Consider the following 18,925-nt stretch of genomic DNA (forward strand, 5'->3'; position numbering starts at 1 on the left):
AAACAACAGCCCACGGAGACTCTGGATCATTTCGCGCAAGAGCTACGGCGTCTGCTGACTGACAGTGCGCCGGCGGTACGTACACATGAACAAGTTTGCGATGATCTTGTACGCGATTCTTTCGTCTCAGGACTCAGCTCCTCAGTAGTCAGACAAAGACTTCTTGAAGAAGCCGACTTGACGCTCGCTGAAGCACTACGGCTAGCTCACATCTATACCCAAGCACGGGAACAATCCGACGCGTATGAACACCCATACGTCACTGCGGGGACATCTCGGCAAGCTCGACCGGAGAGAGCTACCGCCGAGGACGCGGATGCAGCCACGGCATCTCTGCCAGAATCCCCGGCCGCTCCCGAGGAAGACCCTGATCCGGGCTTGACGGCCGCAGCAGCTGCGGGACCAAAGCCCGGACGAAACGCTACGTGCTATTTCTGCGGGAATCAACAACATCCCAGGTCTGTTTGCCCGGCTCGTGATGCGATATGTCATTTGTGCACAAAAACAGGGCATTTTGCAAAGGTTTGCCGAAGGGCGATGCGGGGCAAACGAACTCGCTCGACAATGAATGTGCTTATCGCCGAGCCAGCGGGCCGAGCAAAGAGCGGGGCGCCTCACCCGCCTTTGATGAGAATCGCACCTCCTCGTGGGCCCCTGGCTGTGTGCTCGACCTTGGTGGGATTCATCGCGCCGACAAAACAAGTGGCGCAAACACGACGGAACGCGGAGCGATCGTCCTTGGCCGGCATCCTCCAGCGCCCCTGCCAACTTCCCGGTTCGGCCATCCGAACGTCTAATGTTGGCTTTGAAACTCCGCGCGAGACACGAGCGCCATCCGAAGGCTGCTCGTACGAACTACAAGCTCCTGCTTCGGCATGGAAAACTCTAGCTGGCTTTGAAGCTCCGCGCGTGACACGAGCGCCATCCGGAGGCTGCTCGTACAAACTACAAGCTACTGTGGCATGGAAAACTTTAGCTGGGGTTGGATCCACACGCGAGGCACGATCATCTCGCCTGGATGGCTCGATACCTGCAGGACCACCTGGCCTGGCTTGGGCTATTATCCCGCTTATGATCGAGGGAATTTTTGCTAGAGCTTTGATCGATACAGGGTCTACTGATAGTTATGTTGATTATCGGCTGGTGCAAAAACATGGATGGCCGATCCTTGGGACAAGACGTCGGATCTTTATGGCCTCTCAAGGGCTTAGGCTCAGCACAAAAGGGGAATGTCAATTGAAGCTTGTGATAAAGGGACGAATATTTCCAGATGTGCATCTGATGGTCTTACCAGCATTATGTGCAGATGTTTTGCTAGGACATGATTTTCCTAAGCGACATGGACGGTTGGAAATGGAATTTGGTGGCACTGACACGTTTGCTGTGTGTGCTCTTGCTGGGATGGAAATTGAGCCGCTGTTGCTGTTCCCCAATATGACCACAGACTGCACACCTGTGGCGGTTAAATCGCGACGCTACTCACGAGCTGACGCACAATTCATCGCGGAAGAAACGGCCCAGCTATTAAAGGAAGGTATCATAGAACCTAGTCGGTCGCCATGGCGGGCCCAGGTCCTGGTGGTACGAAGTGAAGCGCATCGCAAATGCATGGTAATCGACTATTCGCAGACGATTAATCGATTTACACAGCTGGATGCCTACCTCCTACCGGGGATGGACTCCCTGGTTCGACAGGTGGCCCAGTACTCGGTCTATAGCACTCTCGATCTGCGTAGTGCGTATCATCAAATCCCCATCTCCGAGGGCGACCGTATCTATACTGCGTTTGAATCGGGTCAAAGGTTATACCAGTTCACCCGGCTACCTTTTGGGGTCACGAACGGGGTCGCGTGTTTTCAGAGGGCTATGGACAACCTCATCGCTAAGGAGAACTTGACCGATGTCTTTGTATATCTGGACAATCTTACGGTTTGCGGGCATGACCAGGAGCATCATGATGCAAATCTGAAGCACTTCCTCGAGGTCGCGCGGAGGTATCGCTTAACCATGAATGAGGCTAAGTGTCGTTACTTCGTGCGCACGATAGATCTTCTGGGGTACACCGTGACCCTTGACTCTGTTGCTCCGGATAAGGAGCGTCTGCGACCCTTGCTCGACATGGCCCCGCCCTGCGATCGAGCTTCGCTGAAGCGTGCTCTCCAGCTGTTCGCCCATTATTCTAAGTGGGTGCAAAATTTCTCCACGAAACTCCGCCCACTTGTGGACTGCGAAGCGTTCCCCATGAGCCTTGACACCAAGGCTGCTTTTCATGGCCTTAAGTCCGACATCGGTGGGGCCGCTGTGGTGACGATTGACGATAACAAATCTTTCGTTTTGGAAAGTGATGCCTCAGATCATGCGATAGCAGCGACTCTCTCCCGGGGGGGGGGGGGGGGCTGGCGCCCTGTGGCTTTCTGTTCGCGGACTCTCACCTCCGCTCAGCGGAGACATTCATCTGTCGAAAAGGAAGCGTACGCGATCGTCGAGTCGATTCGGCGTTGGCGTCCCTACTTGCTCGGACGATGCTTCCAAATCATCACGGACCAGCAGAGCGGTGCGTTTATGTATGACACCCTGCATGCTCAATGCATTAATAATGAGAAAATCACTCGCTAGCGCATCGAACTCGCCGATTTCTGCTACACCATCAAATATCGCCCGGGGAGGGATAACCTGGTTGACGACGCCTTATCGCGGCCGGCAACGTGTGCGGGCCTCATATCTATGGAGGGTCTGCGCGCTTTGCACGACACTCTGTGTCATCCTGGGGTGACACGTTTCGCTCATTTTGTGCATTGTCGTATTCTGCCATACTCGGTTGAGGACATTCGCCAGGTCTGTCGTGACTGTACTGTATGTGCTGAACTCAAACCGCGTTTTTACAACCCTCCCATGGGGACGCTGGTCAGATCTATTAGGCCGTGGGAAAGATTGGCGATGGATTTCAAAGGGCCGCTGCCGGCGTCGGGTAACTCTCGTTATCTGCTCACTATAGTTGATGAGTACTCGCGATTCCCTTTCGCTTTCACGTGCGCAGATATGACGGCCGCCACGGTTATACGGTGTCTGCAGAACTTGTTTTCTATGTTTGGGAATCCGGCCAACGTGCATACCGATCGAGGTGCAGTGTTCCTGTCCCAGGAAGTGAGGAGCTTCTTACTTCAGCATAATGTCGCTTCTAGCTATACCACCCCGTATAGACCACAGGCGAATGGGCAGGTCGAACGCTTCAATCGGATTATATGGAGGGCCGTCACGCTAAGCCTTAGGTCCCTCGGCCGGCGCCTAGATGAATGGGCTTGGTCGTTACCTGCGGCGCTGAACTCAATCAGGGCTTTACAATGTATGGCCACCAACCAGACTCCTCACGAACGGATGTTTCATCACCCAAGGAGCTCGGGTAGTATCCGATCTTTACCTAGTTGGCTCGCTGAGCCGGGGCCGGCCTACCTCAAACGTGCGGTTCGCACGAGCAAGTATGATCCACTAGTAGATAAGGTGCAGGTACTCCAGGCTAATCCCGAGCATGCTCGCGTGTTGATGGCTGATGGACGCGAGTCCACTGTCTCCGTACGCCACCTGGCCCCTCGCGGGGCCATCGACCCTTACGGGGACATCGACGAACCGATTTACGAGTCTATGGACTCTCCCGTGGCTCCGCCTATGGAGCATCTGCCGTCCCTCCCGTCGCCAAATACACCCCTGCCTGTAGGCACTGTGGTGCCCCCTCCGACGCCTGCCTCAGGCGGCTACTCTGATGCGGGGGACTCCGGGCTTGGGGATGTAGTACCCGGTAGTTTCCGGACCCGTGCTGGCAGGGAAATTCGCTGCCCTGATCGCTACGGATGGACCGACTGACATGGACTGACATCGCTACTCTACTAATGCTGCTGCGTGCTTGATTCCTGCCTAGCGGAAGTGTAGTTCTAACGGCGGGGAGAATGTTATGAAAATGTATCGAAGTTGAACCCAGGTGTGATGCTCTCTCTAACCACTGAGAGGCGTCGAAAAGAACTCGGACGACAGCTGCTCCGAGAAACTCCTGCGACATTTAATCTATGACATGTAGACTCGGATGGTGCGTATACGTAGATAATCTAGGCTTGCTTGCATTGATTGATATTACTGAACTTTCTCCATGATTCCATGATCCTGATATATATTGCATGATTGTATTTTTACAGGATGTTGCCAGACATCAAATTGTCATTAAATCTATCTTCAGGACAATGTCGTGGAACTGATTTTCCATTACAACCCCCCTGCCCGCATTTCTTCTTCCACCACCTTTCGCCAAGTCTTTCTCAGTCTTCCCCCTCCTCTACTTCCTTCTACATTCATTTCCATCACTCTTCTCAACCAGTTACTTTCATCCTTCTTCAACACATGACCAAACCATCTCAACCTGTTTCTCTTCACAGCATCCATCACAGGCTCTATTCCCATCATCTTTCGCAATTCATCATTTGTCTTCCTCTCTCTCAACGATACTCCACACATCCACCGAACCATTCGCATTTCCACCCTTTCCAGCCTTCGTTGCTGCTCTACATTCATTACCCATGTCTCGCTCCCATAAATCATAACACTTCTCACACATGCAGCATACACCTTTCCCTTCAGCTTCAACGACACTGCCCTCCTCGTCAGCACGCCACTCAGTCCCTGAAACTTCTTCCATGCACATCTCAATCGAGCAACTGTTGCCGAGTCTGATCCACCTTCTCCATTCAGCATGTCTCCTAGGAAGGAAAATGTTTTGACACCTTCCAGCTTCACGTCATCTCCAAGATCCAACTCAACATTTCCTCCATCTGCAGCTCCCTCTGTGCACACGTTACACTTGAATGTAGCTGCCACACTGGTTAATGACCCTGTCAGACCACTACATTTTTGATGAACCCACTCAGCGCACATTGTACATTGAATTGAGTTCACTCCGACACCCTTCCTGCACACGGCCACTTTCCAGTTCTTTCCACCTCACCACATGCTTTACCACTTGCCATCACCTTCGTTTTTCTGATATTCACCTTCAGACCTTTTGTCTCCATACATTCCTTCCACTTGTTCATCTTTTCCTTCAGTCCATCCATACTTTCCACAATCAACACCAGATCATCTGAATACAACTCCCACGGTAAACCGTCCTTTACGTTCTGAGCCAGCACCTCCAACACAGCTACAAATAGGAGTGGACTTAGTACCGACCCCTGATGCATTCCCACCTTCACCTCAAACTCACCACTGTTCTTGTTCTTTGTCCTTACAGCTGTGCGCGCTCTCACGTACATTGCCATCACGACTCTGATCACCCATTCCTCCACTCCTAACTTCCTCAATGCCCATGTCACGACTTCCCGTGGAACCCTATTGAATGCTTTCTCCAGATCAACAAACCCAAGAAACAACTTCTTCCTCTTCTCCGTGTACTTCTCCTGCAACTGCCTTAAAGTGCGTCTGTCATTCCTCTTCCTGGCATAAATCCAAACTGCATTTCGTCGATCTTCACTTTCTTCCTTGTCCTCTTCTCCAATACCCTTTCCAATACCTTCATTCCATGCTGCATTAACTTTATCGCTCTATACGAGCCACAGTCCAGAGGGTCACCTTTCCCCTTGTATAGAGGGACGAGGGTACTCGGTTCCCAATCCACTGGAATGCGGCCTTCTTTCACCACCAGATTACAGATCTCTGTCATTCTCTTCACACCCCAACTTCCCGCTGCCTTCAACATATCTCTCACAACTCCCGTTGGCCCTCCCGCTTTTCTACTCTTCATTGCTTTTATCGCTACCTCAACTTCCTTCTCAATTATCTTCTCTGCCAGTCATAAAACTGGGTTACTCTCGATGTTGCCGTCCCATTCATTCTCTGCATTCAACAGCCTTTCCATACATCTCTTCCATCTTCCTTTAATTCCATCTGGGTCCACAACGATTTGTCGCACTTCATCCTTCAAGCAACTCATCCCCATCACATCACACCTCTCTTTCGCTATCTGCTTTGCAATCCTGAATACCGCTCTCTGACCCTCTTCCAAATCCAAACGTTCTCCGAACATTTTCCTACATGCCTCCTGCGCCTTTGCTACATCTTTATTTGCAGCATTCTTGGCTGCCTTATAACTTTCATGCTCTGCCTTTTCTGCCCCCGTACCCTTCGCCTTCTGCCACTCCTTGAACTTCTTCCTCTTCTCGTCAATCCTCTTTCCAACTTCATCATCCCACCACCATGATAACAAGTGCCTCGGTGGTCCTTTAATCCATCCACATACCTCACCAACGGCTCCCAACAGACTATCTTTCATTGACATCCAACCACTTTCAAGCTCAACCACATCATCCTCTACCATACTCAGCCTCTCTTTTAATGCCTCCCTCACTGTCACCTCTTTCAACCTCCACACCTTCATTCTCGGTTGGTACTTCATCCACTGAGCTCTCCTCACACCTTTCACCCTTGTGTCGTAGACAAGCAAGTGGTGCTGTGAAACAGCCTCCTCCCCCGGGATCACCTTTGTGTCCTGGAGGTGCCCCCTATCTCGCCTACGCACCATCAGGTAGTCAACGGTTGTCGTCGACCCACCTGACATGTATGTAACAAGCTTATTATCCTCTTTCTGGAACTGAGTATTACAAATCAACAAACCAGCTCCATCAGCAAACTCCAAAATCCTTTCACCTTCTACATTCCTCACACCATATCCATAACCCCCATGAACTTCCTCAAAACCGTCTATACTCCTTCCCACATGTCCATTTAGGTCTCCTCCTACCACAACAACTTCCTCATCTTTCACATTTTCCATCAGCTTCTCCATCGCACACCAGAACTTGTCCCACTCTTCATCGCTCCGATCGACCTGCGGAGCATATCCCGAGATGACGTTCACTAAGAGCTTTCCAATCATCATTTTCACCATCAACAACCTTTCACTCACTCTCGTCACACTCACCACACTGTCTACAAACTCCTCAGAAAACAGGACACCAACACCATGCACGCCTTCCGGGCACCCTTGCCACACAAACTTGTATGTTTGAGGAGGTATGCACAATGAATGAATATGAATGATCGTTTTAAGGCCATTTTCCCCGCTAGAGCGGGGTTTAGCCTTGCGGGCCCCATTACAATCATGGTTCCCTGTTTGAGGCAATGTTTTTTTATGGCCGGATGCCCTTCCTGACGCCAACCCTTGGTCACGCTCTTACGATGCGCAGGGATACGGTGTACCTATTATAAACTGGGGTACACACCGGGATCATTCATCTCAGCAAGCTGGTACTCAATTTGCCGACCTCGGAAGGATGACAGGCTGAGTCAACCCCCCTGGCGTTAATTCAGCGATCGACCGGGATTCAAACCCAGGATCCTAGGATCCCAAGCCGGCACCCTAACCGCTAAGCCAACACCACCATGCACACTCACCCCTAAACTATCTAGCCTGGATTTGAATCTTTGCCCAGCTAGAAAAACGGCCTGGAAGCTAGGATTGGAACGTGGGGCCTGACTGCAGGTGTGCTGCGGATAATCCTCCATATGGAGCCTGATGGTGGTGTTGTGAAGTGTTCTCAGTCCAAGGAATACCACTGAGCTGTAGTTTCAGGCTGGTTAGGTCACCAGACCCTAGAGGAGTACAAGACTTCTAGGGCACAGAGGTGGTCCCTCTCAGGAACCTGTAATACTGTGACAAGAGCACAACTAGAGAGAGGTGTCACTGTACCACACCTTATTGGCAGCATTGCCAAAGATCAGGAAGGGCTTGGGGTGTCGAAGGTTAGACAATTTTCAGTAAACAAGGACTCGTTATAGTGAAGTTTTCCTGTGGTTATGTATACCAAGAGAGGCGGTACAGTCGGTGCTCAAGCCTATGTTGGAAAGGGTATTTCGTACCTATCCTCTCTCCATGTAACCAAGCAAGGTCCAGGCAAGACAAAAAGGGTCAATGTGGATGTGTCGCGGTAGGTGTACGGGGCGAAGACCCCCTACCTCCTCTGACCACCCCCAAAACTCGTGGTCTGCGCTCTGAGTGCCATCATGTGATGACAAAGGACCCATTGGTGGCCTGAAAGGCGGTGAGTCATTGTCTTGGGTGGCACCGGTGACAACGCCCCATACCCATGATGTCACCATGGCAGCGGTGACGTTCCACCTTCTTGGCCAGCTCCAGGTCATGAGGGAAGGACGAGTGAGGGAGCGAGGTGTGGCTGTGCAGTAGGGTATACAAGGCCGTGCACAGATACTCCACTAGTCAGAAATCAGTCAGTAGGAGACCAGAGAACCAGCGAGTGTTACTGGAGGGTTGTTGTTGTTTGAGAGTTGTAATTACTGTGGAGTTTTGGATGGTGCCTGGAGAGCAGTATGGAAGAAACTATTTTTTTTGCGAGAGAGCTTACTCATGCATCCCTAGATGTTCTGCCATGGTGTCAAAACTGGAGACCTACACACCATGTACTCTTGAAGTCCTTGCCTGGTCCCCTCTGTGCATGAGTGGTTGTGTGTGTATGGCTCCTTATGTTTCTGTATTTCTGCAATAAGTGTGTATTTGTGAATGCAATGTTATGGCTCATAGAAGCGCTAGAACACAGAACGGATCAGGATGCAACAAAACATGAGGAACAGTAGAAAGAGAGGAGGGGAACAACAACAGCAAGGTTGAGGAACAAAATATAGGGAGACTTGGAGAAATAAAGGATGTGGGGAGGAAAATCGAGGGGTAGAGGAGGATGCACGGGATGGACAAGGTGGATACAGAATAAAACTCCCTGGAATGAAAGAATGGAAATTTGGAAAGAGGTTGGCTTGGAGTGCATTAATGGGGGTAGAAAAGATTGTGTTTTTTGAATGGGAATGATCTGAGATGATGGTGAGCAGCTGATGATTGGCAGTAAGCCGATAGGTCTGCAGTTAAGGGGATCGAGTTTTGCACCTTGTTACCTTCGCAAAAGCGGAAGGTTATGTTTTGATCGCTGTGTATTTATTTGTATGTCTGTGTGTGTGTGTGTATGTTATTCGCATAACTCAAAAAGTATTCAACCGATTCGCATGAAATTTGGTGGGATGATAGGTTATTATCCGGGAACCATTTGATTAGATTTTGGAATCGATCGGGTCAAAGGTCAAGGTCAAGGTCATGAAAAGGTCAAAATCGTCTTTTTACCATAGCGCGGTCAATTTGTGTCCAATTTGTATGAAACTAATGCCAAAATGCTTTGCTACACAGATCTTGTAGTCTTTTATTTTGGCAACAAAAGTAGCTGCGGCGAAGGTATGCGCTCTACCGAGTGCCCGTTCTAGTTTATGTAATGTGGTGACGTTGGCTGACATCCAACCAGATGAAAGATGACCTTGGGCAAATGATAGGGTCAAAAGGGCAGAAAGAGGATGCACAGGAGCAGTAGAGAAGGTTTTCAGGGCATGTGAGATGATGCCATCCGGCTCAGTAGCAAAGTCAAAGTCGTGGTTTGCCAGAAACTTGCACTTTATTAGGTGGAAAAGACAGAATCCAGGAGTAGTTGGGTACAACTTGGAAGAGTGGGTGCAGAGAGTGTTTGAGAACACAAGATTTGGAAGTATACACAGAATTGAGGTATTCGGCCTTTTAACGAGCAGAGTAGGCTGTGGTGCCATTTGAAGAGAGGGAAGGGACGGAAGGGGAACAAACTCCAGAGACAGACTTAAAAAGGCACCACCTGGTTTTAGAGGAGGGAGACAAGTTTGAAAGTTAAATCTTGAGGTTGGACAGATGTTGTTTTCTGACTCTCCTGAGAATGGACACACTTGTTGTGGGCTTTTTGGAATGATCTGAGATTGCCTTCAGTCATGTTTGAATCCCAAGAAGAGAAAACCAGTCATATCAAGGAAATGGCCTTACATGGAATTCAGTGTACCATTGGCAAGAAGGGTAGGACAGCTGAAGATAAGATAGGATTAATCTGTGCTTAAGAGACAGCAGGTTTCTATGGAAGAATTCAGAGGTTGATTTAATATCAGGGCAGTAGATGTTGGAGACCACTCCTGAAGAGAGATGGCTGCTTGCAGTCCCTGCCAATCCGCCTGAACAAACGGCCAGACTCGCCGGCAATGAGGCAGCTCTCTGAGAATAACCAGAGATGGTGACTCTTACAAACACAAGATTGTATGAACCAACTTGGGCAGAGGAAGAGCAGGAGATATTTGCAGCGAAGTTTGTCATCAAGTCCAGAAGGAGGATTTGCCATGGGGAGAAATCCGAGTGAGAAAGTTGACAGATCGAGTCAGTCCTTTGCTTTGCTGAAGCGCCACAGCTGGTGAGAGAGGTACCAACAACTAGTGAAATTGGAATGGTAACAATAGAAAGGAGAACGGAACTCGGTAGAGCACATACCTCACCTCCACTAGGCTGAACAGTTTACGTTTTGTTTCCCACTAATAGGCTGGATCCGGATCCGGACTTTCACCAAAATTGAATCAATTCGCCCTTGTCACACACCCAACCTGTCCACCACGTTGGCCCGAATCCATCCATTTCTCCAATAGGTTTTCAGACCTATTTCTCAATGGTCAAGAATCACTTTAAAAATTCCAGTATCCAGATCCTGACCAAAAATGCTCGTTGCTGTCCTTGGCCGGTCACCTACATACACTAAAAAATTCACCTACTTACCTAAACCTACCTCCTTCAAATTCCAATTTCTTTCCTGAAAGTCCTAATAGTGGCCATCTTGTTTATCCCGTGTACCCCACCCCAGCCCTCTCCCTTCCACAGATCTGCCGATGTCCCTGTTCTCTATTGTTGTTGTACTTCCCTCTCTCTCCCCCTCTAGTCTCCCGCTCCATTTATTATATGTTTTACGTGCTACCTCTTACACGAGCCTCGACTGGGTATCCAAAAAAGTAAAAATAAAAAGTACATCCCTGTTACACAAGAACAGTATTCAAGCTTTTCGTCCTTCCCCAACAAACGGTGTACCCATGGTGAGACCTATGACGGTCTACAAATAACTATCCAAGATCAAATGCGGAAGAGTTGTGGGACGAATGGCATCTCTCCTAGAGTTATACAGGAGTTCTCCTTGGAACTAGGCATTCCTCTTTGTGACATCAACGCCTCACATGAACAAGGTGTTGTTCCCAGTCAATGGAAGAAATCAATAGTTGTTCCTTTATCTAAACAGTCACCACCAACAACCATTCAGTGTCTCGGATAGGGTAACATTCGATGTTATGTCAGTTACAACAATTTGGATGGTAATTCAGCAGAGCTGGAATCTCCAGGATCTCTCAGATGTTTATGCATCAAATGAGTATGAATGAAGTAAAAAAAAAAAATCAGCAGTAGCACTCTAATAAACTAGAACGGCACTTAGTACGTTGTGGTGAACAATGTACGTTTTGTATCTCAGAGTAGACCAGAAAATCACAATACAGAATCACATTTAATCAAAATCAATCACAGGAATCACCATAGGTCCAGTCTTTCATACCCTGATCGACCCCTCGTTTTTGGCCACATCATTCAATGGTGAAGAATCACTTAAAAACTTCTACTGGCTGGATCCGGATGTTCACCAAAATTGAATCGATTATTCCTTGCCAGACACACAACCTCTCCACCAAGTTTCGTCCAAATCCGTCCACAACTTTTTGAGATATACTGCTATGTATCGTTTTTGGCCCTATCGGCCAATGGTGAAGACAACAACAACCCAACAACAGGCATTTAAAGGCCATTTTCCCTGCTAGAGCGGGGGTTAGCCTTGCGGTCCCCATGGCAATCTTCTCCATCTTGCCCGATATCTTCAATGGTGAAGAATCATTTAAAAATTTCTAGTAGCCGGGTCCGAATCCGGATCTCACCAATATCGAATAATTTCGTCATTATCACATACGCTACATCTCTGCCACATTTTGTCCGAATACGTCCACAGCTTTTTGAGATATCTTGTTCACAAACGGACAGACAGACAAACAAACAAACAAACAGACAGACAGACAGACAGGAGTGAAAACATAACCTCCATCCACCTTTGGTGATGGAGGTAAAAAACACAGGTTGCCTAGAATTTTGAAAAATAGATGGGAAAAATTGTCAGAATGTTACATCTGTTCGAGTGGAATTGTCCTGCCATGGTGCTGCACCTGCAGTGTGTGATGGTTCTCAAAGCACCTTCACCTTCAAACAAGGACAAGGTTAGCTGCGCGATCTGCGTTTAAGTTGCGGATGTTAAAAATCTCTCACTCTAAGAAATAAAAAAACCAAAACCAGTTTGCTATTGAGTGCCCATGTCATGGCGACAGTGACAGAGAGGCGCAGTATTGAAGGTGTGGGAAGGATGTTTCAAAGAGCTGTTGAACCGGGAAGGAAGCAATGGCGAGCTGGAGCTACCGAGTTATGTGGAGGGGAAGTGAAGTTGGTGGAGATCACGGAAGAGGAAGTGCAGACGGCATTGAGGAGAGTGAAAAGGGAAGGGCACCAGGCATTGATGAAGCGTGTACAAAGATGATAATTACAGTGGCAGAGATCATGGTCAGGTGGATGAAGAGGCTGTTGAATGTATGTATGAAAAAGGGGTCGATTCCATAGGATTGGAGGACAGGGGAGAGTGGAGGAGCATTGTGGTCAAGGCAGGGCAGGAGCTCGGTACCATTGGACCTCGTCCCATTATAAAGGGAAGAGGAGGAGGAGAAGAAGATCATACCCAAAGACCCTGGCGAGAGATTAAATTGGCTCGGGTAAGGGATGCAAAATGTACATTGTCATTCGATGACGCCATTTTCGAAGCTTTCATGAGAGCCGCCTTTTGGTGGATCACATTGAGTGCAAGCATCATATGGCTGAGCAATAGTGATATACAGGAAGTACTGCACGACATAAAAACAAGCAAGAATTGTTCATTCTTACAAGTGAACAAGTAATTAAATACCATCAGTACCTGTGGCTTCTCATCTTCTCGATCCTCTCGATCTTCATCCTTTTCCACTTGCACTTGCCTCTAAGCAATGGACATGAAAACATGTATGTTTGCCATTCCAAACTTATATTTCACTTTCACAAATATCCTACAAACGTCAATGAGCAACCACGGTTGTGGATAAAAGACAGGGGATAAAATTCCAACATTAGCCAATTGGAATAAAGAGCTTTGAGCTGATTACAAGGACCTGCAATTTGTTTTGAAACGGTCAAATCGACGATAAAACATCGTTGGAGCTGCGATTCATTCAGACACACAAATGTGTTTCATAAATCCATGGAATTTTTATTATTATATATATAGATTCGGTCCAAATGACCTAGTTTTGCAAAGCCTTCATACGTCCAATGGTGTGTATGCATCGCCATTCCGATTTAAATACACGCCGTGCAACAAAAATCAACTGACGCTGCAACGACGGCTCAACATGCAACGAACATGCATCTGCACTCCAAGTTCCAAGAATTTCTTGAAAAACACCAAAAAAACGACACCAATCTGCAGCAACACCTTGCATTTCTCAGTACAAGTTGCAGTACACCTCGAGTAGTTTACAAGAAAATATGGCCAGTTAATGCAAACGGTCAAATCTCCGATAAAACATTTTAACCTTAAAAATGACACCTTAGGAATGAAGCATGACTTTATACTCACCCACGTTTCCTCATTTACCATTTTGCTTTACTCCAAATGTACAGCTCGCATTGCCTCAAACATTATAAGATCCTAAAACATGGGGGCAATACCCCTGGGTGCTCACCTGGTACAACAACGCAGTATCCCACACTAACTAAAGGTGTTTTAAACCACATTACGGCATTTTTAACCAATTTCAATGGTTCATAGAAGACAGGGCGGCATGCACAATCATAGCAACGTAATCATGAGACTTTAGAGGGCAGCATGTACACCAGATATTTGATAAAAATCGTCATTTACACACCACATTCTCTCAAAGAGTTTGAGTTGGCTGGAAAGAGAGTAACAGTGAAAATCACGTTTTACCCGCGGCTTACACTAAGTGCTCTGAACATTGCTACAGCATCTGTACTGCACAAATCATTCTTTATCTTTGATTTCCTCGTTTTGTAAATTGCCAAATTTGCTTGGGAAATGAAAAAGTTTAAAAGAATTTTTTGTTGGATGTTAAAGGGGCCACTTGGACCAAAAATGAAAATTGGAAAACTGAAACCAAGAAAGATGCGCAAATAGCACTTTCAACAAAATAAAAAGAGGAGTTAAACGATTGCATCAAATATATGCATGGGACAAGGTTTCACTCTGTCCACAACAAAAGGGACACTGATCACTTATGGGACAAGGTTTCATTCTGTCCACAAAAGGGACACTGATCACTTATGGGACAAGGTTTTACTCTGTCCACAAAAGGGACACTGCTCACTTATGGGACAAGGTTTTACTCTGTCCACAAAAGGGACACTGCTCACTCATGGGACAAGGTTTTATTCTGTCCACAAAAGGGACACTGATCAGTGATCACTCATGGGACAAGGTTTCATTCTGTCCACAAAAGGGACACTGCTCACTTATGGGACAAGGTTTTACTCTGTCCACAAAAGGGACACTGCTCACTCATGGGACAAGGTTTTATTCTGTCCACAAAAGGGCCACTGATCACTCATGGGACAAGGTTTCATTCTGTCCACAAAAGGGACACTGCTCACTTATCGCTTGTGAAAAGCAGTGAATAAGAGAGTTTGTGGGTATTGTCCAATGTGCGATTCTCCATTGGAGATCACCAGCACGTTTTTTTATAATACCATCCCAAGTTTGGGGAGAAAGGAGGCGTGTGTGGCAGGACTGCAGACCACCTGCAAGGTGCTTGGGTGGACAAGGAGGGAAAAGGAGCTTTTAAGCATTGGAGATACAAGGTTTTACGGTTATCACTGGAAGAGGAAAAGGAGCGGCCAAAATTTGTCTCCAAGATTTCAGAGGCAGACAAAAGAAGGTTTGGGAAAGGAGAGAGGCTCGGCTCAGACGGAGGTACAGGACGAACCAACCAAGGTTGGGAGGTACCGTAGGCACAAAGCACCACCCTTAGACACCTGTCTATTTGGCGAGATGACCTAACGCCAGTCGCTGAGGCAATAGCAGCAACACTTAGCCACTTATCATTTGCATTGTTTTTAAGGTGGCACACTTTAGTTGTTGATGCATCAACAAACTTTTGAATGAAGGCCCTGCTGTTATCCAAACCTTCAAAAAGTGAGTTGTAAAACAGTGGCTCGTTAAAAAAACATGTATCTCTCATACATAGTACGATCGCGATGGCTTGTCAAAGCTTGCCATACATTTAACAATCTTCGATAGAAAGAAGGGGGTGAAGATAAATCAAACTTGGTCAAGTCCATTAGGAAAAGCTCCTTAGCATGACCGAAATTCTCAAAACGACCCAAAATGCAGTATGCAAGTTGCCTCCAAAGCACAAAATGCAGCATGCAAGTTGCCTCCAAAGCACAAAATACAACATGCAAGTTGCCTCCAAGGCACAAAATGCAACATGCAAGTTGCCTCCAAGGCACAAAATGCAGCATGCAAGTTGCCTCCAAGGCACAAAATGCAGCATGCAAGTTGCCTCCAAAGCACAAAATACAACATGCAAGTTGCCTCCAAGGCACAAAATGCAGCATGCAAGTTGCCTCCAAGGCACAAAATGCAGCATGCAAGTTGCCTCCAAAGCACAAAATGCAGCATGCAAGTTGCCTCCAAGGCAAAAATGCAGCATGCAAGTTGCCTCCAAAGCACAAAATGCAGCATGCAAGTTGCCTCCAAGGCACAAAATGCAGCATGCAAGTTGCCTCCAAAGCACAAAATACAACATGCAAGTTGCCTCCAAGGCAAAAATGCAGCATGCAAGTTGCCTCCAAAGCACAAAATGCAGCATGCAAGTTGCCTCCAAGGCACAAAATGCAGCATGCAAGTTGCCTCCAAGGCACAAAATGCAGCATGCAAGTTGCCTCCAAGGCACAAAATGCAGCATGCAAGTTGCCTCCAAAGCACAAAATGCAGCATGCAAGTTGCCTCCAAGGCACAAAATGCAGCATGCAAGTTGCCTCCAAAGCACAAAATACAACATGCGAGTTGCCTCCAAGGCAAAAATGCAGCATGCAAGTTGCCTCCAAAGCACAAAATGCAGCATGCAAGTTGCCTCCAAGGCACAAAATGCAGCATGCAAGTTGCCTCCAAAGCACAAAATACAACATGCAAGTTGCCTCCAAGGCAAAAATGCAGCATGCAAGTTGCCTCCAAAGCACAAAATGCAGCATGCAAGTTACCTCCAAGGCACAAAATGCAGCATGCAAGTTGCCTCCAAGGCACAAAATGCAGCATGCAAGTTGCCTCCAAGGCACAATATGCAGCATGCAAGTTGCCTCCAAGGCACAAAATGCAGCATGCAAGTTGCCTCCAAGGCACAAAATGCAGCATGCAAGTTGCCTCCAAGGCACAAAATGCAGCATGCAAGTTGCCTCCAAGGCACAAAATGCAGCATGCAAGTTGCCTCCAAAGCACAAAATGCAGCATGCAAGTTGCCTCCAAGGCACAAAATGCAGCATGCAAGTTGCCTCCAAGGCACAAAATGCAGCATGCAGGTTGCCTCCAAGGCACATAATGCAGCATGCAAGTTGCCTCCAAGGCACAAAATGCAGCATGCAAGTTGCCTCCAAGGCACAAAATGCAGCATGCAAGTTGCCTCCAAGGCACAAAATGCAGCATGCAAGTTGCCTCCAAGACACAAAATGCAGCATGCAAGTTGCCTCCAAAGCACAAAATTCAGCATGCAAGTTGCCTCCAAGGCACAAAATTCAGCATGCAAGTTGCCTCCAAGGCACAAAATGCAGCATGCAAGTTGCCTCCAAGGCACAAAATGCAGCATGCAAGTTGCCTCCAAAGCACAAAATACAACATGCAAGTTGCCTCCAAGGCACAAAATGCAACATGCAAGTTGCCTCCAAGGCACAAAATGCAGCATGCAAGTTGCCTCCAAGGCACAAAATGCAGCATGCAAGTTGCCTCCAAAGCACAAAATACAACATGCAAGTTGCCTCCAAGGCACAAAATGCAGCATGCAAGTTGCCTCCAAGGCACAAAATGCAGCATGCAAGTTGCCTCCAAAGCACAAAATGCAGCATGCAAGTTGCCTCCAAGGCAAAAATGCAGCATGCAAGTTGCCTCCAAAGCACAAAATGCAGCATGCAAGTTGCCTCCAAGGCACAAAATGCAGCATGCAAGTTGCCTCCAAGGCACAAAATGCAGCATGCAAGTTGCCTCCAAGGCACAAAATGCAGCATGCAAGTTGCCTCCAAGGCACAAAATGCAGCATGCAAGTTGCCTCCAAAGCACAAAATGCAGCATGCAAGTTGCCTCCAAGGCACAAAATGCAGCATGCAAGTTGCCTCCAAAGCACAAAATGCAGCATGCAAGTTGCCTCCAAGGCACAAAATGCAGCATGCAAGTTGCCTCCAAGGCACAAAATGCAGCATGCAAGTTGCCTCCAAGGCACAAAATACAGCATGCAAGTTGCCTCCAAGGCACAAAATACAGCATGCAAGTTGCCTCCAAGGCACAAAATGCAGCATGCAAGTTGCCTCCAAGGCACAAAATGCAGCATGCAAGTTGCCTCCAAAGCAAAAAATGCAGCATGCAAGTTGCCTCCAAGGCACAAAATGCAGCATGCAAGTTGCCTCCAAAGCACAAAATGCAGCATGCAAGTTGCCTCCAAGGCACAAAATGCAGCATGCAAGTTGCCTCCAAGGCACAAAATGCAGCATGCAAGTTGCCTCCAAGGCACAAAATGCAGCATGCAAGTTGCCTCCAAGGCACAAAATGCAGCATGCAAGTTGCCTCCAAGGCACAAAATGCAGCATGCAAGTTGCCTCCAAGGCACAAAATGCAGCATGCAAGTTGCCTCCAAGGCACAAAATGCAGCATGCAAGTTACCTCCAAGGCACAAAATGCAGCATGCAAGTTGCCTCCAAGGCACAAAATGCAGCATGCAAGTTGCCTCCAAGGCACAATATGCAGCATGCAAGTTGCCTCCAAGGCACAAAATGCAGCATGCAAGTTGCCGCCAAGGCACAAAATGCAGCATGCAAGTTGCCTCCAAGGCACAAAATGCAGCATGCAAGTTGCCTCCAAGGCACAAAATGCAGCATGCAAGTTGCCTCCAAAGCACAAAATGCAGCATGCAAGTTGCCTCCAAGGCACAAAATGCAGCATGCAAGTTGCCTCCAAGGCACAAAATGCAGCATGCAGGTTGCCTCCAAGGCACAAAATGCAGCATGCAAGTTGCCTCCAAGGCACAAAATGCAGCATGCAAGTTGCCTCCAAGGCACAAAATGCAGCATGCAAGTTGCCTCCAAGGCACAAAATGCAGCATGCAAGTTGCCTCCAAGACACAAAATGCAGCATGCAAGTTGCCTCCAAAGCACAAAATTCAGCATGCAAGTTGCCTCCAAGGCACAAAATTCAGCATGCAAGTTGCCTCCAAGGCACAAAATGCAGCATGCAAGTTGCCTCCAAGGCACAAAATGCAGCATGCAAGTTGCCTCCAAGGCACAAAATGCAGCATGCAAGTTGCCTCCAAGGCACAAAATGCAGCATGCAAGTTGCCTCCAAGGCACAAAATGCAGCATGCAAGTTGCCTCCAAGGCACAAAATGCAGCATGCAAGTTGCCTCCAAGGCACAAAATGCAGCATGCAAGTTGCCTCCAAGGCACAAAATGCAGCATGCAAGTTGCCTCCAAGGCACAAAATACAACATGCAACTTGCCTCCAAGGCACAAAATACAACATGCAAGTTGCCTCCAAGGCACAAAATACAACATGCAAGTTGCCTCCAAGGCACAAAATGCAGCATGCAAGTTGCCTCCAAGGCACAAAAGGCAGCATGCAAGTTGCCTCCAAGGCACAAAATGCAGCATGCAAGTTGCCTCCAAGGCACAAAA

The 18,925-nt window shown here is 47.8% G+C and overlaps 1 protein-coding gene across 2 annotated transcripts in view; it reads right to left on the bottom strand.

Moving 5' to 3' along the window:
* KIAA1143 (KIAA1143 ortholog) overlaps window positions 1–18,925 on the bottom strand; it is a 57,763-nt gene that overhangs the window by 19,797 nt on the left and 19,041 nt on the right. For both annotated transcript variants that reach the window (XM_068119070.2, XM_068119069.2), the window contains exon 2: window positions 12,918–12,977. In XM_068119070.2, coding sequence (XP_067975171.1) covers window positions 12,918–12,977 — 60 coding nt within the window. The remainder of the gene's footprint in view (window positions 1–12,917; window positions 12,978–18,925) is intronic.

This window comes from Myxine glutinosa, chromosome 6, assembly GCF_964187855.1.
Source record: "Myxine glutinosa chromosome 6, kmMyxGlut1.1, whole genome shotgun sequence".
Taxonomy (NCBI): domain Eukaryota; kingdom Metazoa; phylum Chordata; class Myxini; order Myxiniformes; family Myxinidae; genus Myxine; species Myxine glutinosa.